Source organism: Aquarana catesbeiana, linkage group LG03 (assembly GCF_042186555.1).
Source record: "Aquarana catesbeiana isolate 2022-GZ linkage group LG03, ASM4218655v1, whole genome shotgun sequence".
Classification (NCBI taxonomy): Eukaryota; Metazoa; Chordata; class Amphibia; order Anura; family Ranidae; genus Aquarana; species Aquarana catesbeiana.
In genome coordinates, this window is record NC_133326.1 from 229,971,616 (window position 1) to 229,990,350 (window position 18,735).

General features: G+C 43.3%; 1 protein-coding gene across 1 annotated transcript; it reads right to left on the reverse strand.

Moving 5' to 3' along the window:
* Positions 1-1,314: 1,314 nt before the first annotated feature.
* CAV2 (caveolin 2) lies at positions 1,315-18,014 on the reverse strand. Its single transcript, XM_073619845.1, has 3 exons — positions 17,774-18,014; positions 15,694-15,881; positions 1,315-3,102 (listed from the first exon to the last, which is right to left on the reverse strand). The coding sequence occupies exons 1-3, from the start codon at positions 17,918-17,920 to the stop codon at positions 2,952-2,954; spliced, it is 486 nt and encodes a 161-aa protein (XP_073475946.1). The 5' UTR covers positions 17,921-18,014; the 3' UTR covers positions 1,315-2,951.
* Between the last annotated feature and the right edge of the window lie 721 nt (positions 18,015-18,735).

Sequence of the window (18,735 nt, forward strand, 5' to 3'; positions counted from 1 at the left end):
CAATTTTGCAACTCAAATCTTCAGCTTTTATGCATTTATATAAAACCTTTATTTCATAAGGAGAAAAACTGCTTGCTGTAACTTCTTATAAAGTGTTAGTGGGAGGTCAGCTTTAATTTGTTAGTCAAATCCATCTAAATCTGCTAGTCTAAGGCTGGCCATAGATTATGCAATTTTCCTTCCTTCATCCCAAGAAAATTGATCGTTTCCTCCATCAACACAGTCATTGTTGATGGGGGAATGCCTTCTGCTGCGCTATTCTATTCTGACAACGGGGAGTTTTCTGCGGCTATAGCCGCTGGCAGTGATCGCAGGAGAAAACTTGACAGGCCGAATCCACCATCTCAGTTGTGTTGATTGCTCTCATTTAGGTACAGTTAGACTCGCTGTGACAGATTATACCTAAAATAGTCTCATCTGCAGAAATGATTGACAATGTATGAGCATCTTTAAGACTTTATATACAGTTAGATGAACTTCCAATCGTGCAGTGTGCAAGGATCCTTATCTGCTGATCGGAGCAGAGTAGGCGTGTCTACTCAGTTTATGCAGAGCAGATAGGGACAGACCCTGCTCTGCTCTATGGGCAGCTGGGTGTAAACTGATCCGATCCCCCCAAACTGAGTCTTCCTCCATTTTTTTACTTTCCTTTATACCAGGGGTAGGCAACCTCAGCACTCTGAAACTACAAATCTCATTATGCCTCTGCCTCTAGGACTCATGCCTGGGATTGTCAGGGTCTTCCATTGTCTCATGGGAGTTGTAGTTTCACCACAGCTGGAGAGCCGAGGTTGCTTACCCCTGCTTTACACCCACCAATCCATAGGAATGCCTGGACCTTCCGATCAGGTCCGCCTGAAAACTGACAGGCGGACCTGATCGAATGGCTCATGTGAAAGGGCCCATAAAGTGACCACATCGGTCATAGTATGGTCAAATATGTTTCTGGTCTACCTGTAATAAAAGGTAAAGCTGGCCACATGTTAGATTACTATATCTTATCTAGATTATATTATATACTATATTTATGTGTATAGTTATTTTTATGCGTGTGTAGAATAGAATCAATCCTAAAAAATAGATGAAGTTGTACAAACAATGATTTGGTGACCTGAAACATTTTTCATTGTATTAAGTAGATTGTAAGCCTAGCCACACATCTTTAAAGCACTTTTTTTTCCCCTCCCAGCCGTTCCACTTTTTAAAAAAAAATGTTTTATTAAAGATCTTTTTAACCAGTTTATCATACATGCAGCCAAAAGAACATTTTACAATTAGATTGTGGCCAGCTTAACACATTACTGACAAATCAAAACATGGGCAGAAAAAATTTAATTAAAATGCTCAATTGATATAAACAAAATACTTCAATAAATTTATTTAAAATGTACAAGCATTCAGTGCATTTAGTTATTATACAAGAAAATATATTTTATTAATGTCTGAAGAAATAGTGTTCTTGCTTGACCAATCAAAGTATACATAACAAGTAAGTGATTCCATCTTGCTAATGTAAAGTTGTAGAAAGCGGTAGAACTATTGTCTCATAAATTTGTAACTACTGCTTCATTTGTGTCCTTAAAGACATGTATACAAGAATGCGAACCTCAATAGATCTGTAAAAAGCTTTATATATAATGCACATCCAGGGACAGCTAATTAAAATGTGATGTGTCACTATCTCAAAACTCCACTTTGTCATATTTTGTTAAAAAAAAAACCTAAAGGCCCTATTGCTGGCCTTCTTCCAAAATGCTAGTCGTCTGGCTTTGGAGTCGCTGACCCAAAGCTAGCACGAAGCAAGTTACGTCAGAACATGTAGTCTGCATACTTATCTGGGTCAGTGCTCCAGAATGCAGTCTATTCCATTCATTACTGGCAGAATATGGGATTGATCTGGGTGACAGACATCCAAATATTTATCTCTAACCAGTCAACTATATTCTGGTTAAGTAATGCCATTGGCCTATACATAAAACAATTAGTGTAGCCTTGGTGTAGCCATATAAATTACATTTCTTGGGGGGCAATTTTCTTATCTAGAGACCTCAGAAATAATACATCTATGAAATAAATAATATAAGATGTTGTCCCTGGGAGGTCCACCTAGGTATGATTTTGGCTTTGGTAATGGCTCTTAACCATCGAGTCACATGTGGGTTTCAAGTGTATATAACATAGCTCAGGGCAGCCTCTCAGCATAGGCACAGTACCTGGATAAACACCTATTGTATTACAAACCTTCCAAAAAGCCAAAAGGCCAAACAGGGATTGCTTTATGTATATATTTTTATTTTTTGGGGCTATTAACAAAGGTTGTTTGAGCAATCTTTTTATAAACTCAGTGTGATAAACTGCAAATTGCTACATCTGATAATGTGCACAATCTGATGAAAGTTAAGGGGGTTAAGGTTCAAAGGCCTTAAATAGTCAGAACATGTATTTTTTTGCATTTGATATACTAAAACTGTAATTTCTTGAAAAGAAAATATGTAAAAAGGGCTAGTAATACTATTCCCCCAGCCATTAAGTGTACTGATGGCTCACAGATCCTTAAGAACCGTGATAGTAAATTCCAGACATTATGGTCACCAAATTAATCTTCTAAAACTCTGTGGTAGAAAACTACTTGGGTGCAGTTCTGCTTTAGCTATCTACAAACAAATATTAATTATCAAGCTTTTCAGAAATGTGCGGAGGTCTGGTTTTCTGCTTTTTATAAAGCTCTTGTATATCACCTCACAGGCAGTAAATGTTCCCAACATCAGGAGGTAGTGAGACAGACTTGCACCTATATTTCTAGTGGGATCTGAAGTAGAACTGGAATGTACACATAGAAGTGTTAGGGCCATATTTCATGAACAGTACATATTCAGCAGGCTAGTGAAGCACAAAGCAGTATTTTAATTGACATTTGGCATATTCATGACATCTGAACTGTACAGAAAAGCCTAGCTGTTGTCTACTCGCAAGCTAACAGATGAAAAACACCGCCCCATACTTGCAAATAAAGGGGCTATGAGGCTGTCTGTAACACCCTTCCATATTGCTTGCACAGATGGTAACACCATTAGACAGGTCTTCACAAATGGCATAACGATCCTGAAAATAAAACAAGAAACAAGTTATACTTTTTCAGGGTCTGGAAAAAATATAAGCAAATATCAAAATAAAATTAAAAAATTGTATTTCTATACCACGGAGGTATCTGATTGTTTATTTTTTGTTCAGCCTGCCTGCTGATCGAAAAAAACAAAAACAAACTAAATTTTGAAAGAAAATTCTTAGGAAAAGTCTCAGGACAATTTGTGTGAAAATTCTCAGAGCATTTGAATGTAGTTGGAAAGATTCCGTTTGCTTTGAGCATTTCATTTTGGAATGAATGGCCTTTACTAAGTGAAAACCGCATACACTGTTATGCCCCGTACACACGATCGGACTTTCCGACAACAAAACCGTGGATTTTTGTTCGAAGGATGTTGGCTCAAACTTGTCTTGCATACACACAGTCACACAAATGTTGGCCAACAATTAAGAACGTAAGAACGCGGTGATGTACAAGACGTATGACGAGCCGAGAAAAAGGAAGTTCAATAGCCAGTGCGGCTCCTTCTGCTTGATTCCGAGCATGCGTGAACTTTTGTGCGTCGGACTTTGTGTACATACGATCGGAAATCTGAGAACCTGCTAGCCAACATTTATTGGCGGAAAGTCAGACGACAAATGTCCGATGGAGCATACACACGGTCGGACTTTCAGCCAACAAGCTCACATCCAACATTTGTTGTCGGAAGGTGTACGGGGCATAAGGAAATTGGCTTGTTTGAGAAAAATTTTCCATCCTGCTCCTTCAAATTTTCTCATCACTGAGGTTGAAAGTGAACGTCGATTCAATCCATTAATAGTTAGAAAAAGGAACAAACTTTCTTTAAACATTTCTGTGGACACACAAGATGTCTTTGGCTAGTGGAATACAAGAAAATAATTTTAAACTATTATCAAGATAGTACCAATATTGGGGAAGGCTGCACAGAATTTTCCCCCCAAAAGTCAAACAAATGTTGGAGGTGTCAAATACATCTGGGCACATTATTTCATCTTTGGTGGTTGTGTGTGTACACCACTCCTACAACGCTGCAAAGATGCGGCTTGCAGCTTTTTTTACCGTCCTGCAAGCGCACCGCTCCAGTGTGAAAGCACACGGACTTTCACACTGGAGTGAGAGGAGAGGCACTTTACAGGCGCTAGGCAGGGGCTATTTTTAGTGTGAAAAGTGTGAAAGTAGTCCAAAGGAAACCATCCTGAAACAGGTATTTGCCTGGCTGTCATACGGATTCAGTGGTTCTGTAACGTAACTTGCCGTATATCTGCTTCTGTCAGTGGCACAAACGGTTACATTTATTAGCTCAATACCAAACAGTAACTGTCATTTTCAGCCAAAGGCCCAAAAGGCCATCAGATCAATTCACCAGTTCAAAATATCCTCAAATTTATAAAACAATTATTGTCCATAGTAATTCTTACTGTGAATACTAAGTTCAACCACTAAAATTACTTTAAGGCCTTGTTCACATGAGCCCTTGGAGGCTCATGTGAACATGTGAATGAACTGGCGTCCATTCACTCATAACTGTACACGCTACAGCAAAAACTAAACGACATGTCGCATTCAGCAGGCGTTAGTGCTGCCGAACCTAGCCAATGCAAGTCTTAGCAGGGCTTAGTGTAGCATTTACAGGGTTAAATGCACTCTGAAAAGCAATCCAAATGCAGATCGCTTTTGAGAGGTCACAGCATCCCTAAGACAGATAGATTTTGTGTATCCTCCTCTTAGAGTCTTAAAATGGCCATGTAACACAGATTATTGGAACATGACTATGCCAAAAAACAAAACTCCCAAATATGGTAGTAATTCTTGCATTTGATAATTTAAAACAAATCTGTTGCATTTAAAAATATTGCAATAAACAATCATTTGTCCTTTGGTGCTCATTAAATAAAACCTGACATTACACGCAGATAATCTATTCACCTTCCTATATTAATCAGCCTGTACAATGACAGAAATGTTTCCCTAAGGCCCCTTTCACACTGGGGCGGTTTGCAGGCGTTATTGAGCTAAAAATACCGCCTGCAAACCGCCCCTAAACAGCCTCCGCTGTTTGTTCAGTGTGAAAGCCCGAGGGCTTTCGCACTGAAGCGGTGCGCTGGCAGGACGGTAAAAAAAGTCCTGCGAGCCGCATCTTTGGAGCGGTGAAGGAGCGGTGTGTTTACCGCTCCTAAACCGCTCCTGCCCATTGAAATCAATGGGACAGCGCGGCTATACCGCGGTAATACCGCGGCTATAGCCGCGCTGTACGAGTGGTTTTAACCCTTTTAACCCTTTTTACGGGCCTAAGGCCCCTTTCACACTGGGGCGGTTTGCAGGCGTTATACCGGTTTGCAAAAATACCGCCTGCAAACCGCCCCTAAACAGCCTCCGCTGTTTGTTCAGTGTGAAAGCCCGAGGGCTTTCACACTGAAGCGGTGCGCTGGCAGGACGGTAAAAAAAGTCCTGCGAGCCGCATCTTTGGAGCGGTGAAGGAGCGGTGTGTTCACCGCTCCTAAACCGCTCCTTCTCATTGAAATCAATGGGACAGCGCGGCTATACCGCGGTAATACCACAGCTATAGCCGCGCTGTACGAGCGGGTTTAACCCTTTTTCGGCCGCCAGCGGGGGCTAAAACCGCACCGCTAGCGGCCGAATACAGCCGCAAAAACGACGGTAAAACAGCGCTAAAAATAGCGCTGTTATACAGCCGCAAAAACGACGGTAAAACAGCGCTAAAAATAGCGCTGTTTTTACGCCGACGCCCCCACCGCCCCAGTGTGAAAGGGGCCTTAATCAAGGGTATAAATTAGAAATCTGTTGTGTTATAACCAGACTTACGCAGGTTCAAACGTAGGTTAGCGATAAAAAATAAAGCAAGCTATACTCACTAATCATTTGTTTGGACTCATACTAGTTTTTGCATTTATTTATGCATGTCAGGAGCAACAAAAGTTCCAGTTTACATCATATCGATGAATATATGTTCTATATTGCAGTTCATATATCTTGTGATCCTGAAAATGTTTGCTCATCATTCAGTTTTTGTTTTCATACATTAAAGAAGAATTATCACTTCAATTTAAACATCCTTTTTTAATCCCACAGGGTCCTGTTTCAATGCATGCCGTTGCCGAGAAGCATGGTTGGACGGCACCCCCGACCCTCACTGCTGTCCGACCACGCTGCTCACAAGGAGACGCATTTTTAATAATGTGGTCTCAGGTGACGGCGCACAAAGAGGAGAGGGCTGGTGACAGCAATCTTCATTCAACACAGCAAAGGGAGGAGAGCCCGTCAGTGCAAAGCTCATGTGTACAGTTGTGCTCATAAGTTTACATACCCTGGCAGAATTTATGATTTCTTAGCCATTTTTCAGAGAATATACAGTATCTCACAAAAGTGAGTACACCCCTCACATTTTTGTAAATATTTTATTATATCTTTTTATGTGACAACACTGAAGAAATGACAATGTAAAGTAGTAAGTGTATAGCTTGTATAACAATGCAAATTTGCTGTCTCTTCAAATTAAGTCAACACACAACCATTAATGTCTAAACTGCTAGCAACAAAAGTGAGTACACCCCTAAGTGAAAATGTCCAAATTGGGCAAAAAGTTTCAATATTTTGTGTGGCCACCATTATTTTCCAGCACTGCCTTAACCCTCTTGGGCATGGAGTTCACCAGAGCTTCACAGGTTGCCACTGTAGTCCTCTTCCTCTCCTCCATGATGACATCACGGAGCTGGTGGATGTTAGAGACCTTGTACTTCTCCACCTTCGTTTGGGGATGCCCCACAGATTCTCAGTATGGTTTAGGTCTGGAGACATGCTTGGCCAGTCCATCACTTTTACCCTCAGCTTCTTTAGCAAGGCAGTGTTCGTCTTGGAGGAGTGTTTGGGGTCATTATCATGTTGGAATATTGCCATGCAGCCCAGTCTTCGAAGGGAGGGGATCATGCTCTGCTCCAGTATGTCACAGTACATGTTGGCATTTATGGTTCCCTCAATGAACTGTAGCTCCCCAATGCCGACAGCACTCATGCAGCCCCAGACCATGACACTCCCACCACCATTCTTGACTATAGGCAAGACACACTTGTCTTTGTACTCCTCACCTGGTTGCCGCCACACACGCTTGACACCATCTGAACCAAATAAGTTTATCTTGGTCTCATCAGACAACAAGACATGGTTCCAGTAATTCATGTCCTTGGTCTGCTTGTCTTCAGCAAACTGTTTGCCGGCTTTCTTGTGCATCATCTTTAGAAGAGGCTTCTTTCTGGGACAACAGTCATGCAGACCAATTTGATGCAGTGTGCGGCATATGATCTGAGCACTGACAGGCTGAACCCCCACCCCTTCAACCTCTGCAACAATGCTGGCAGCACTCATACGTCTATTTTCCAAAGACAACCTCTGGATATGATGCAGAGCACATGCACTCAACCTCTTTGGTCGGCCATGGCAAGGCCTGTTCTAAGTGGAACCTATCCTGTTAAACTGCTGTATGGTCTTGGCCACCATGTTGCAGGTCAGTTTCAGGGTCTTGGCCACCTTCTTATAGCCTAGGCCATCTTTATGTAGAGCAACAATTCTTTTTTTTTAGATCCTTTAGAGAGTTCTTTGCCATGAGGAGCCATGTTGAACTTCCAGTGACCAGTATGAGAGAATGAGAGCGATAACACCAAATTTAATACACCTGCTCACCATTCACACCGGAGACCTTGAAACACTAATGAGTATGACACCGGTGGGGGAAAATGGCTAATTGGGCCCAATTTGGAAATTTCTACTTAGGGGTGTACTCACTTTTGTTGCCAGCGGTTTATACATTAATGGCTGTGTGTTAAGTTATTTTGAGGGGACAGCAAATTTACACTGTTATACAAGCTGTACACTCACTACTTTCCAATGTAGCAAAGTGTAATTTCTTCAGTGTTGTCACAGGAGAAGATATAATAAAATATTTACATAAATGTGAGATACTGTAAATGATAACACATTTATTTCACTCATGGTTAGTGTTTGGCTGAAGCTATTTATTATCAATCAACTGTGTTTACACTTTTTAAATCATAATGACAACAGAAACTACCTAAATGACCCTGATCAAAAGTTTACATACCCTGGTAATTTTGGCCTGATAACATGCAAACAAGTTGACACAAAGGGGTTTGAATGGCTATTAAATGTAACCATCCTCACCTGTGATCTGTTTGCTTGTAATTAGTGTGTGTGTATAAAAGGTTAATGAGTTTCTAGACTCCCGACAGACCCTTGCATCTTTCATCCAGTGCTGTACTGACGTTTCTGCATTCTGAGTCATGGGGAAAATAATTGTCAAAGGATCTACGGTAAAAAGGTATTTGAACTGTATAAAACAGCAAAGGGATATAAAAAGATATCCAAGGAATTGAGAATGCCAATCAGCAGTGTTCAAACTCTAATCAAGAAAATGGAAAATTAGGGGTTCTGTTGAAACCAAACCATGGGCAGGTAGACCAACTAAAATTTCAGCCATAACTGCCAGGAAATTTGTCAGGATCCAAAGAAAAACCCACAAATAACTTCAGGTGAAATACAGGACTCTTTGAAAACATGTGGTGTGGCTCTTTCAAGATGCACAATAAGAAGGCACTTGAAGAAAGATGGGCTGCATGGTCGAGTCGCCAGAAGAAAGCCATTACTATGCAAATGACACAAAGTATCTAGCTTACAATACGCCAAACAGCACAGAGACAAGCCTCAAACCTTCTGGCACAATTTCATTTGGAGTGATGAGACCAAAATTGAGCTTTTTGGTCACAACCATAAACGCTATATTTGGAGAGGAGTCAACAAGGCCTATGATGAAAGGTACGGAGGTGAATCACTGATGTTTTGGGGATGTGTGAGCTGCAAATGCACAGGAAATTTGGTCAAAATTCTTGGCAAGATGAATGCATATGTTATCAAAAAATATTGGAGGAACATTTGCATTCATCAGCAAGGAAGCTGTGCATGGAACGTACTTAAACATTCCAACATGACAATGATCCAAAACACAAGGCCAAGTCGACCTGTCATTGGCTACAGCAGAATAAAGTGAAGGTTCTGGAGTGGCCATCTCAGTCTCCTGACCTCAATATCATTGAGCCACTCTGGGGAGATCTCAAATGTGCAGTTTATGCAAGACAGCCCAAGAATTTACAGGAACTGGAGGCCAACTTTTTGCCAAGAGGAATGGGCAGCTTTACCATCTAAGAAGATAAAGAGCCTCATCCACAAATACCACAAAAGACTTCAAGCTGTCATTGATGTTAAAGGGGGCAACTGGGGTATGTAAACTTTTGATCAGGGTCATTTGGGTAGTTTCTGTTGTGATTATGATATAAAAAGAGTAAACACCGTTGATTGATAATAAATGGCTTCAGCCAAACACTAACCACGAGTGAAAGAAAAGTTTTTGTGTTATCATTCATATTCTCTGAAAAATGGCCAAGAAATCATAAATTCTGAGCACAACTGTATGTTCATAGGGGAATACATACACAGGATCGTCAGCAGTATCCTGCACAGATCTACGGTTACCTTGGGTCTGAAACCACTAACCACTAATTATGTGCTACATGAGGCCTTCTGCTGGACCAAAGTTGGAAATCTACAGTGATGTTGGATCAAGCACAAGCTCCGTAATTGTAAGCAGCGGGGGGAGAGGATTAAAGGGATTGTAAAGGCAGAAGGTTTTTTTTATCTTAAAAAGTGTTACTAAACCCAGTAATATGAAAATAGTTAATCCGCCCCCCAACAGTGCCCACAATTTATAAATCTTCCTTTTACATTAAAATACTGCCGCTATATACCTTTTTGGATGATCTGTATACCATGGTCAGTGATAAACTGTACAGTTTCTCCAGTGCTGAGAGTTAAGGTAGGAGGAGATTTCCAGTTCCACTACAGCCTGTATACACACCCACACGTGTGATGTCAATATCATGTGACCTGGCTAGTTCTGAGAACAAGTAATTGTTCTCTCCAGCATAAAAGACACAACTGAGCATGTGCAGGTCGGCTACCCTGCCTGTGCTAGCTGGCTTTCTCCATATAGACAGTGCAGAAGGGGGAGGATCTATGCATACAGGATATAACTGCCGTTTTACACAATGCAGTGGATTAACCCCTTAAGTTCCACAATGAGTATAACAAGCATGCTATGCTGCATATACAGACTGATTTTACTGTTGTGGGTTTAGTAACACTTTAATGCATTCTATGCGTTAAAATAAAAAACCTTCTCTGTGCAGCAGCCCCCCTAATACTCACCTGAGCCCATCTCGATCCACAAGAGACTTGGCTGTTTGGGACTCTCCCTCCTCATTGGCTGAGGCAGCAGCGAAGCACCATTAGCTCCCGCTGCTGCCAATCAAAGTCAGTGAGCCATAGAGGAGACAAAGGGGGTGGGGCGGGCCGCGGCTCCATGTCTAAATGGACACAAGGAGCTGCGCCTCGGTTGGCCCCATAGCAAGCTGCTTGCTGTGGGGGCACTCAACAGGAGGGAGGGGCCAGGAGCACAGAAGAGGGACCCGAGAAGAGGAGGATCTGGGCTGCCCTGTGTAAAACCAACTGCACAGAGCAGGTAAATATAAAATGAATGTTATTTTTAAAGAAAGAAAAAACAAGACTTAATAAGAGTGGCTTTGAAAATATCCCGTGTGCATGAGGCCTTACAGGTATTTATTACCTCTTACACTATTGCCCCTAACAAGCCGATTTTCTCTCCAAACGAACAGAGCCACCTTTGTTCAGGCTTTATCCAGGAACTCTATGCTTGCTCCGATAGTCCAATGGGGTGGACTTACCATTTGCTTAGACTTTGCCTATGGCCTTTGCTACTTAGGGCGCCATTTATACTAGATGTGGGTTGATGGTTGTTGGGACCATCTGAATGTCACACAAACCTGTACATGGCTCACTTCAATCCAGCTATCAATTGAAATGCAGTGAATGCGATATCCAAAACACAGTTTTGAATAGGGGTCTGTTTTTTGCTCTTTTTGCCACTGGACACCACCATGGAAATCCTGCTGCTATGCAGTTCATTTGTGTTAACAAATATTTGATACAAATCAGTTCCTGCTACAGCTCCTCAGATTGTGATTTGCTACAAAAATGTAATGTTGCAGTCTAATCACAAGTGGAAATGCTTCCTCCTCTCTGCAGCAGACTGATGACATCTCTTTAGGCTTCATGCACACTGGACGTTATAAAAGAGCCAGTAACGTTAGCTGTAGAAAGCTGCAGCTGTAGAATGGGTTATGCAGTGGTTTTTGCAGTAGCATATTGTCAGCATTTTTTAGCTTCTTTTTATCAAGATTATACTCCCACAAAAGCTTATGGCTCAAAAACGCTGATAAACGCTGAATAGCCACATTTTTAAGCTTTTATCAGAGGTAAAATGTTTTTACATCTGAAAAACTCCTCTCAAAACCAACTAGTTCTGGGGTTTTTTTCCAGCCACTAAACGCCCCTGCCAACAACCCATGTATGTATAGACACATAGGAAAACATGCTGGGGAGTTTACTGGCTGCAGAAAAAAATGCCTGAAGCCAAAAACAGCAGCTGTAAAAAGTCCAGTGTGCATGAGGCCTTGCATCCCAGCATACTGCTGCTGTACTAAAATCAGAAAGTACTTTTAGTTTACTTGAATTCCTTGCAACCAGAGCACATACACTTGCAGGGTCAGGAGGGCAGTAGGAGGGTTCACGCTCAAGTCTGAGCTATGTATGTTTTTCTCTTCTAGTCACCAATCACATTGGATCTTCCAAGACAGGTTTAAATCTGATTGGTAGCTTTAAGAAGCCTCTTACAATTGAAGCTCTCTGTATGTGACAGGTAAAAAATAAGATGCCCCAGCATCACTAGCAGGCGTGTTCCAGGATCATATGATTATCAACACAAGGGATTGTTAACTAGCGCACTACATCAATAGATGAATAAAAAGCTGAAGGCTGCACTCCGTGTGTACATTTTAAGGCTTAAAGTATGTCTCAACTTTTATGTCTTTATTTTATTGTAATCGGTGTTCCATTTGGGAGTTTTCCATTCACTTCTTGTACCATAGACCCAACAGGAGATGACAAGGAAATATTTCCAAATTGGGGGTAACCCTCTCTTAGAAATTTTTTTGAAGCCACAGCTGGGCGCCCACAGTGACAATCCCGGCGTCGCAGAGAGGATGGGGAAACGAGCGTGGCTTCGTTCCCCCGCATCGCTGGACCCTGGGACAGGTAAGTGTCCGATTTATTAAAAGTTAGCAGCTGCAGTATTTGTAGCTGCTGACTTTTAATTTTTATTTTTTTTCGGAACTCCGCTTTAATGTAGAACTTAATTCTTCAAACCTAAACATTGCTGGCTGGTAGGCTTTTATTGCAGATGGGACCGTGCACTGTATGTTTCTTCTGTAATAAAAGCTGTTCTCCTACCTGCCAGTAATGTTTCTAATAAATATACACTGGGCTGTGTTTGCACAGCATATTATACATTCTCAACATGCCTTGGTACTGGAATGAATTACTTCCCGCACGCATGTGCAGGGCTGCTTTTAGAAAACCACAGGGCCTCATACAGGCAACCGGACATGGGCCCCATACAGACAACCTGACACGACCTCACAGCCAATGCTTCAGTTATGAATGAACACAGTAAGTGATCGGTACTGATCGCTTATTGTGTTCATTCAGGAATGGAGGGGACTGGTAAATATGACATATTTACCTAGCCCTTCCCCCACTCTCAATCTTAAAGGATCCTATTGTGTGTTTGCAGCTGTCAGTGGGAAGAAGAGAAGGGAATCCAGCAGCTATGTGGGGGCAGGTGGGCACACAGGGGGGGCCTGGGCAGCAGGGGGAAAGTATGGTGCACAGGTAGGGTGATCAATGTGGTGGGGGAGAGGGGGGCAATTATTAGAACCAATGCTTTCTATGGCTCTCTCTGCAGCAGCTGAAAGCCAAAAGGAGGAGGAGGAGGAGAAGCTAGCTTTCAGCTGCTGCAGAGAGAGCAATACAGGGGATTGGTTCCAGTAATTGCTCCCCTGCCGTACCAATCACCCTGTCTGCTCATATCTGATTCACCCTGCTGCCTGGGCTCCCCTGCTGACCCAGGCACCATACAGGAGGACTGGAGGTACCTCCTTATCTACAGCCCTCCGCATGTGCATATAAGTTAAATCATCCTGGTCAAGCCAATCAAGATGGACATAGCTAGATAAAAAGGTCAGCAGCCATGGAATGATATGGGAAGATTGTGGTCATCACAACACCACGTCCCTTATGTACCTCCCATCACTCTCCTTATGGCATTAACATATAAAGCTGCAGAGCTCAAATGAGACCCTTAGTAGTCTGTCCCATGACTACATCTAATCTCAGGGTCCATGTACTCAAAGATAACCCCTCACTGGCCACAGTAGCTTTAATTGGCAAATGTCACAGCAAAGGTTGACTTAAAGGTACTCTGTTGCAAAAATACTGTTAATGCCAGAATAAAGGCTTTCCCTTTCCTGGACCACTAAACACAGCTCCATTTAAGAAAACTCACCCCCCCAAAGTCTATAACTGGGGACACAGGAGACCGTCACTCCAGTTTCAGTTTCTGCATTTCCCTTCATTGGAATGGTTTTTGATTGTACGGGCAGCAGGAAAGGTAATAATTTAGTTTCCTTTTTGATTGACAATCTTTTATTTGGATTTATTTTTGCAACAGAGCCGCTGTAAATTGCTGTCACAAGCCAACTCTCGTTGTACCTTTCTGGTAGAGGTATTTTGTAAGTAGTAATTCATTTCAAAGTGACAAAAAGGTTGACCCTCTAAGACCATTTAAAGGATAACTAAAGACAAAATAGAAAGATGTAATGTATTGCGGATTTGATATAGTGGCTGCATTCGTTTTTTTAGAAAATACAGACAACTGATCTAGAAATGCAGAGTCCCTGTCACTGCCTACAGAAAACAAAAATAACCTTATTTTTCTTCTGTACTACTCCCATGAGACACCATGTTTGTAGCAGAGATAAACAAATGCAGACATGTTTGAGATCCAGGCTGGGTGGTTACCATAGCCTCCTCCAAAGATACAGTGGAGGGGTGAGTGTAGCCACGTAGGAACAGGAATTGTGTTATTTGCAAGATTACATGTGAAAATGCGGGTACCTCATCTAAGGCCTGGAAAACTACAATGTATTTAATTTCTCCTTTTTGGATTTAAATACATTCTAACTTTAGTAAATCATGTATTACTCTGTAGAGAAAGCTCTATGCATTACATTTAGGCCTCTTTCATGTGGCTGGTTACCTGCAGCTACTGAATTCCAATGGCAAGAATCAGCAAATTCTGGCGGCTGGAGTGACCAGAGTATGCGATTAGCAACTACTTGGCCTATTTAAATTAATGACGTGACGGTCTGACAGCTGCTGTTTGCATGTAGCCGCACAGAGACTGGATAGCTGCAGTTAGTAACAGATGTACGAGCATGGACCCAGCTGACTACATCTAGGCTTGGACATCCATCCCTAACCGCAGTTATTTGCTCTGTGTGCGGCTACATGCGAATAGCAATGGCCACTCTCAGCCTGCTATTTGTTTAAATAGGCTGAGCGGCTGCTGCTAATCACATGCCTGGGTCATTCCAGCTGCAAGGATCTACTTTTTCTTGCCGCTGAAATCCGGTGGCCACAGGTAACCGGCCATGTGAATATGGCATTAAAGGTTCATGTAGACAAGTGGTCTCCAAACTGTGACCCAGGGGCCAGATGTGGTCCTTTGCTTGCCTTCGTCCGGCCCTTGAGGCACTGTTCCCACTGATACAAGGCACTATTTCTTCCACTGACACCAACAATGGGGCACCATTTCTCTCACTGACATCAATGATGGGGCACCATTTCTCCCACTGACATCAACAATGGGGCACTACAGTACTCTTTCTACTGACACCAACAATGGGTGACCATTTCTCCCACTGACATCAATGATGGGGCACTACTCTTTCTACTGACACCAACAATGGGTGACCATTTCTCCTACTGAAATCAATGAAGGGACACTACTCCTTCCACTGACACCAACCACGAGGCACCATTTCTCCCACTGACATCAACGATGGGGCACTATTCCTCTTACTGACCACAGACGCGTTTTAATTTTTTTACTCCCACTTACCACCATGCCTGGGACATTTTTTACTCTTACTGGCCACAGTCCAGCCCACTAAAGTCTGACAGACGGTAAACTGACCCTTTGTTTAGAGCGTTCGGTGACCCCTGATGTAGACTGTTACTAGAATATATTCATTCAGGTTGTATAAATACATTAAACATGTTTAAACTTGCAAAACGTGTATTTCTGTACCTTCAATGGGATTAGATCACACAGGATTCCACTACTGCATGACTTTGATAGGCCCGGATGTGTGTGGGCACATCTGGGGCAGTGCTGATAAATTGTGAACTACACTTTCTATAATAAATATGTACATTTTGGATAACAATATTTTCAAGCAGAGCAATGCTACAATTTAAAATAAAAATACAATTATAAAATACAATTATATAATGAAAAGAATTACCAGATGTGCAGGCAGCTGAGGATGGCGAACAGAAGTCCTATGACAAAGGCCAGTGGGATGGCCAGGAGCAGGGTGAGCACCTTGTAGATGAGGTATTTACTGATTTCATAGAGTCCTGTGCTGCAGATCCACACCTTATCGAAGCTGTGAGTGGTTTCTGGCTCTGCGATCACATCCTCAAAGCCTAACTGGAAAACACAAAAACAGACAGCAATTATTATTAGCTGAACTGAGACTTAAAGAAGAACTCCAGACAAAATTTGTATTTTCCCATGCAGAGGGGCTGTGCCCGCACTGTATTAACTGCTTGTTTTGTCCAGCGGTGCAAGGAAAAGCTGTACTTACCCGATCCTTCGATCCTCCGGAAAACCGCGCTCCCCCACATGCAGAGGTGGGCTGTTCCTGATGTCCTCACATCCAGAGCCGGTCTATGGGCATGATGGCATCAGGAACAGTCCATTCGCAAGACTGCTATAGTGTGGGGATGCAGGAGCAGCATGGACCAGTCTTGTGCTCAGAGGATTAGAGGATTAGGTAAGTATATCGCTGCTCTGCAATCGAGCTGTTCTGTAACAATAACTAGCTGTTCTGTAACTATTGTACAAGCACTGCAGTCTTAGGTAACTGAACTACAAGTAGCAGCAGAACCGAGACCTGAATAACACACAAGTCTTGTAGTATTGGGCAACTGAACTACAAGTAGTAGCAGAACTGAGACCTGAATAACACACAAGTCTTGTAGTATTGGGCAACTGAACCACAAGTAGCAGCAGAACCGAGACCTGAATAACACACAAGTCTTGTAGTATTGGGCAACTGAACTACAAGTAGTAGCAGAACTGAGACCCAACTAATATACAATCATTGCCTGCCTTGTCAACTTCACTATAAGTAGCAGCAGAATTGAGACCTGAATAATACACGTTTTTTTAGTCTCGGGTAACAGAACAACAAGTAGCAGCAGAATGAAGACCCAACTATTACGTAGGTATTGCATCCCTGGGAACCTGAACTACAAGTAGAAGCAGAACTGGGACTCACTATTACACAGGCATTGCAGCCCTGGGAACCTGAACTACAAGTAGAAGCAGAACTGGGACTCACTATTACACAGGCATTGCAGCCCTGGGGAACTGAACTACAAGTAGAAGCAGAACTAAAGTTTTGAAGTCTTCGAATGCTGATCCAATAAGAGCAGCAGAACTGAGACCCAACTATTACACATGTATTCCCAGCAGAACTGGGACCCAACTAATACATAGGCACCGCAGGTTTGGCAGGAGAACTACAAGTAGCAGCAGAACTGAGACTCAACTATTACAGCCTTGGATACCTGAACTACAAATGGCAGAACTGAGACGCACCTACTGCAGAAGAATCTTAGTTGTGGGCAAGCGAACTACCAGCAAAAATGAGACACAATTTAAACACAAGCATTACAGTTTAGGGAAAAGGACTACAAGTAGCAGCAGAACTGAGGCTCAACTATTACACACATATTTCAGCCGTGGATAACTGAACTACAAGAAGCAGAACTGGGACTAACTATTGCAGAAGAATCTTAGTTGTGAGCCACTGAACTACAAGCACCAGCAGAACTGAGACCCAACCAACACACAAGCATTGCAGTTTTGGGAAGAGAACTGCAAGTAGCAGCAGAACTGAGACTCAACAAGTGTTTCAGCCTTGGATAACTGAACTATAAACAGCAGAACTGAGACCCAACTAATAAAAAGGGCATTGCAGTTTTGGGCAATTGAACTACAAGTAACAGCAGAACTGAGCACCAGCCAATACAATACTGTAGGTCACTCATACAAGTACTACAAGTAACAACAGAATTGAGCACCAGCTAATACAATATTGTAGGTCACTCATACAAGTACTACAAGTAGCAGCAGACCTGGTAAACTAAAACTCATCATTACACAAGCATTGGGGTTTTGTGAAGAGAACTAGAAGTAGCAGCAGACCAGCTATGACACTATTGTAGTAAATGCCTAGTATCAGTAGGTTTGGTGATCTCAGTGTACATGGATGGAGTGCTGGCAGTGTGCTCAGTCCCTGGGACCCCCCTTACCTTTAGGTGACTGTTGAGGTTGTTGGGGTCCCGGTCGTTCTGGTTGATCTCATAGGTCTTCTCGGTCAGCATCGGCATGTCTGATCGGTTGAAGTCATCGTCATCCATGAAGATCCGAGCATCGGCTTTCTCCTTCTCCAAGCCCATGGTGTATGGAGAGGAGTGAGCGGAGCGGAGAGGAGCGCAGTGTACGAGACACGCCCAGCCGGAGAGGAGACTCTGAGTGGAGGGGGCTCTGCTCACTGGAGTCACCAGTACAGCTTCCTCTGCTTCATAGAGGGGGCGGACATACACCTGCCGGCCGGGGGAATCAGTCTATCAATAAATCACATTCCCTAAACCTATCCTGTGGGGACCCTGATGTAAGGGGGGGGGGGGCTCTCTGGGGACCCTGATGTAAGGGGGGGGGGGGGGGCTCTCTGGGGACCTTGATGTAAAGGGGGGGGGGGCTCTCTGGGGACCCTGATGTAAGGGGGGCTCTCTGGGGACACTGTTGTAAGGAGGGGCTCTCTGGGGACACTGATGTAAGGGGGGGGCTCTCTGGGGACACTGATGTAAGGGGGGCTCTCTGGGGACACTGATGTAAGGGGGGGCTCTCTGGGGACACTGATGTAAGGGGGGGCTCTCTGGGGACACTGATGTAAGGGGGGGCTCTCTGGGGACACTGATGTAAGGGGGCTCTCTGGGGACCCTGATGTAAGGGGGGGGCTCTCTGGGGACCCTGATGTAAGGGGGGCTCTCTGGGGACACTGATGTAAGGGGGGGCTCTCCGGGGACCCTGATGTAAGGGGGGTTCTCTGGGGACCCTGATGTAAGGGGGGCTCTCTGGGGACACTGATGTAAGGGGGGGCTCTCTGGGGACCCTGATGTAAGGGGGGTTCTCTGGGGACACTGATGTAAGAGGGGGCTCTCTGGGGACCCTGATGTAAGGGGGGGCTCTCTGGGGACCCTGATGTAAGGGG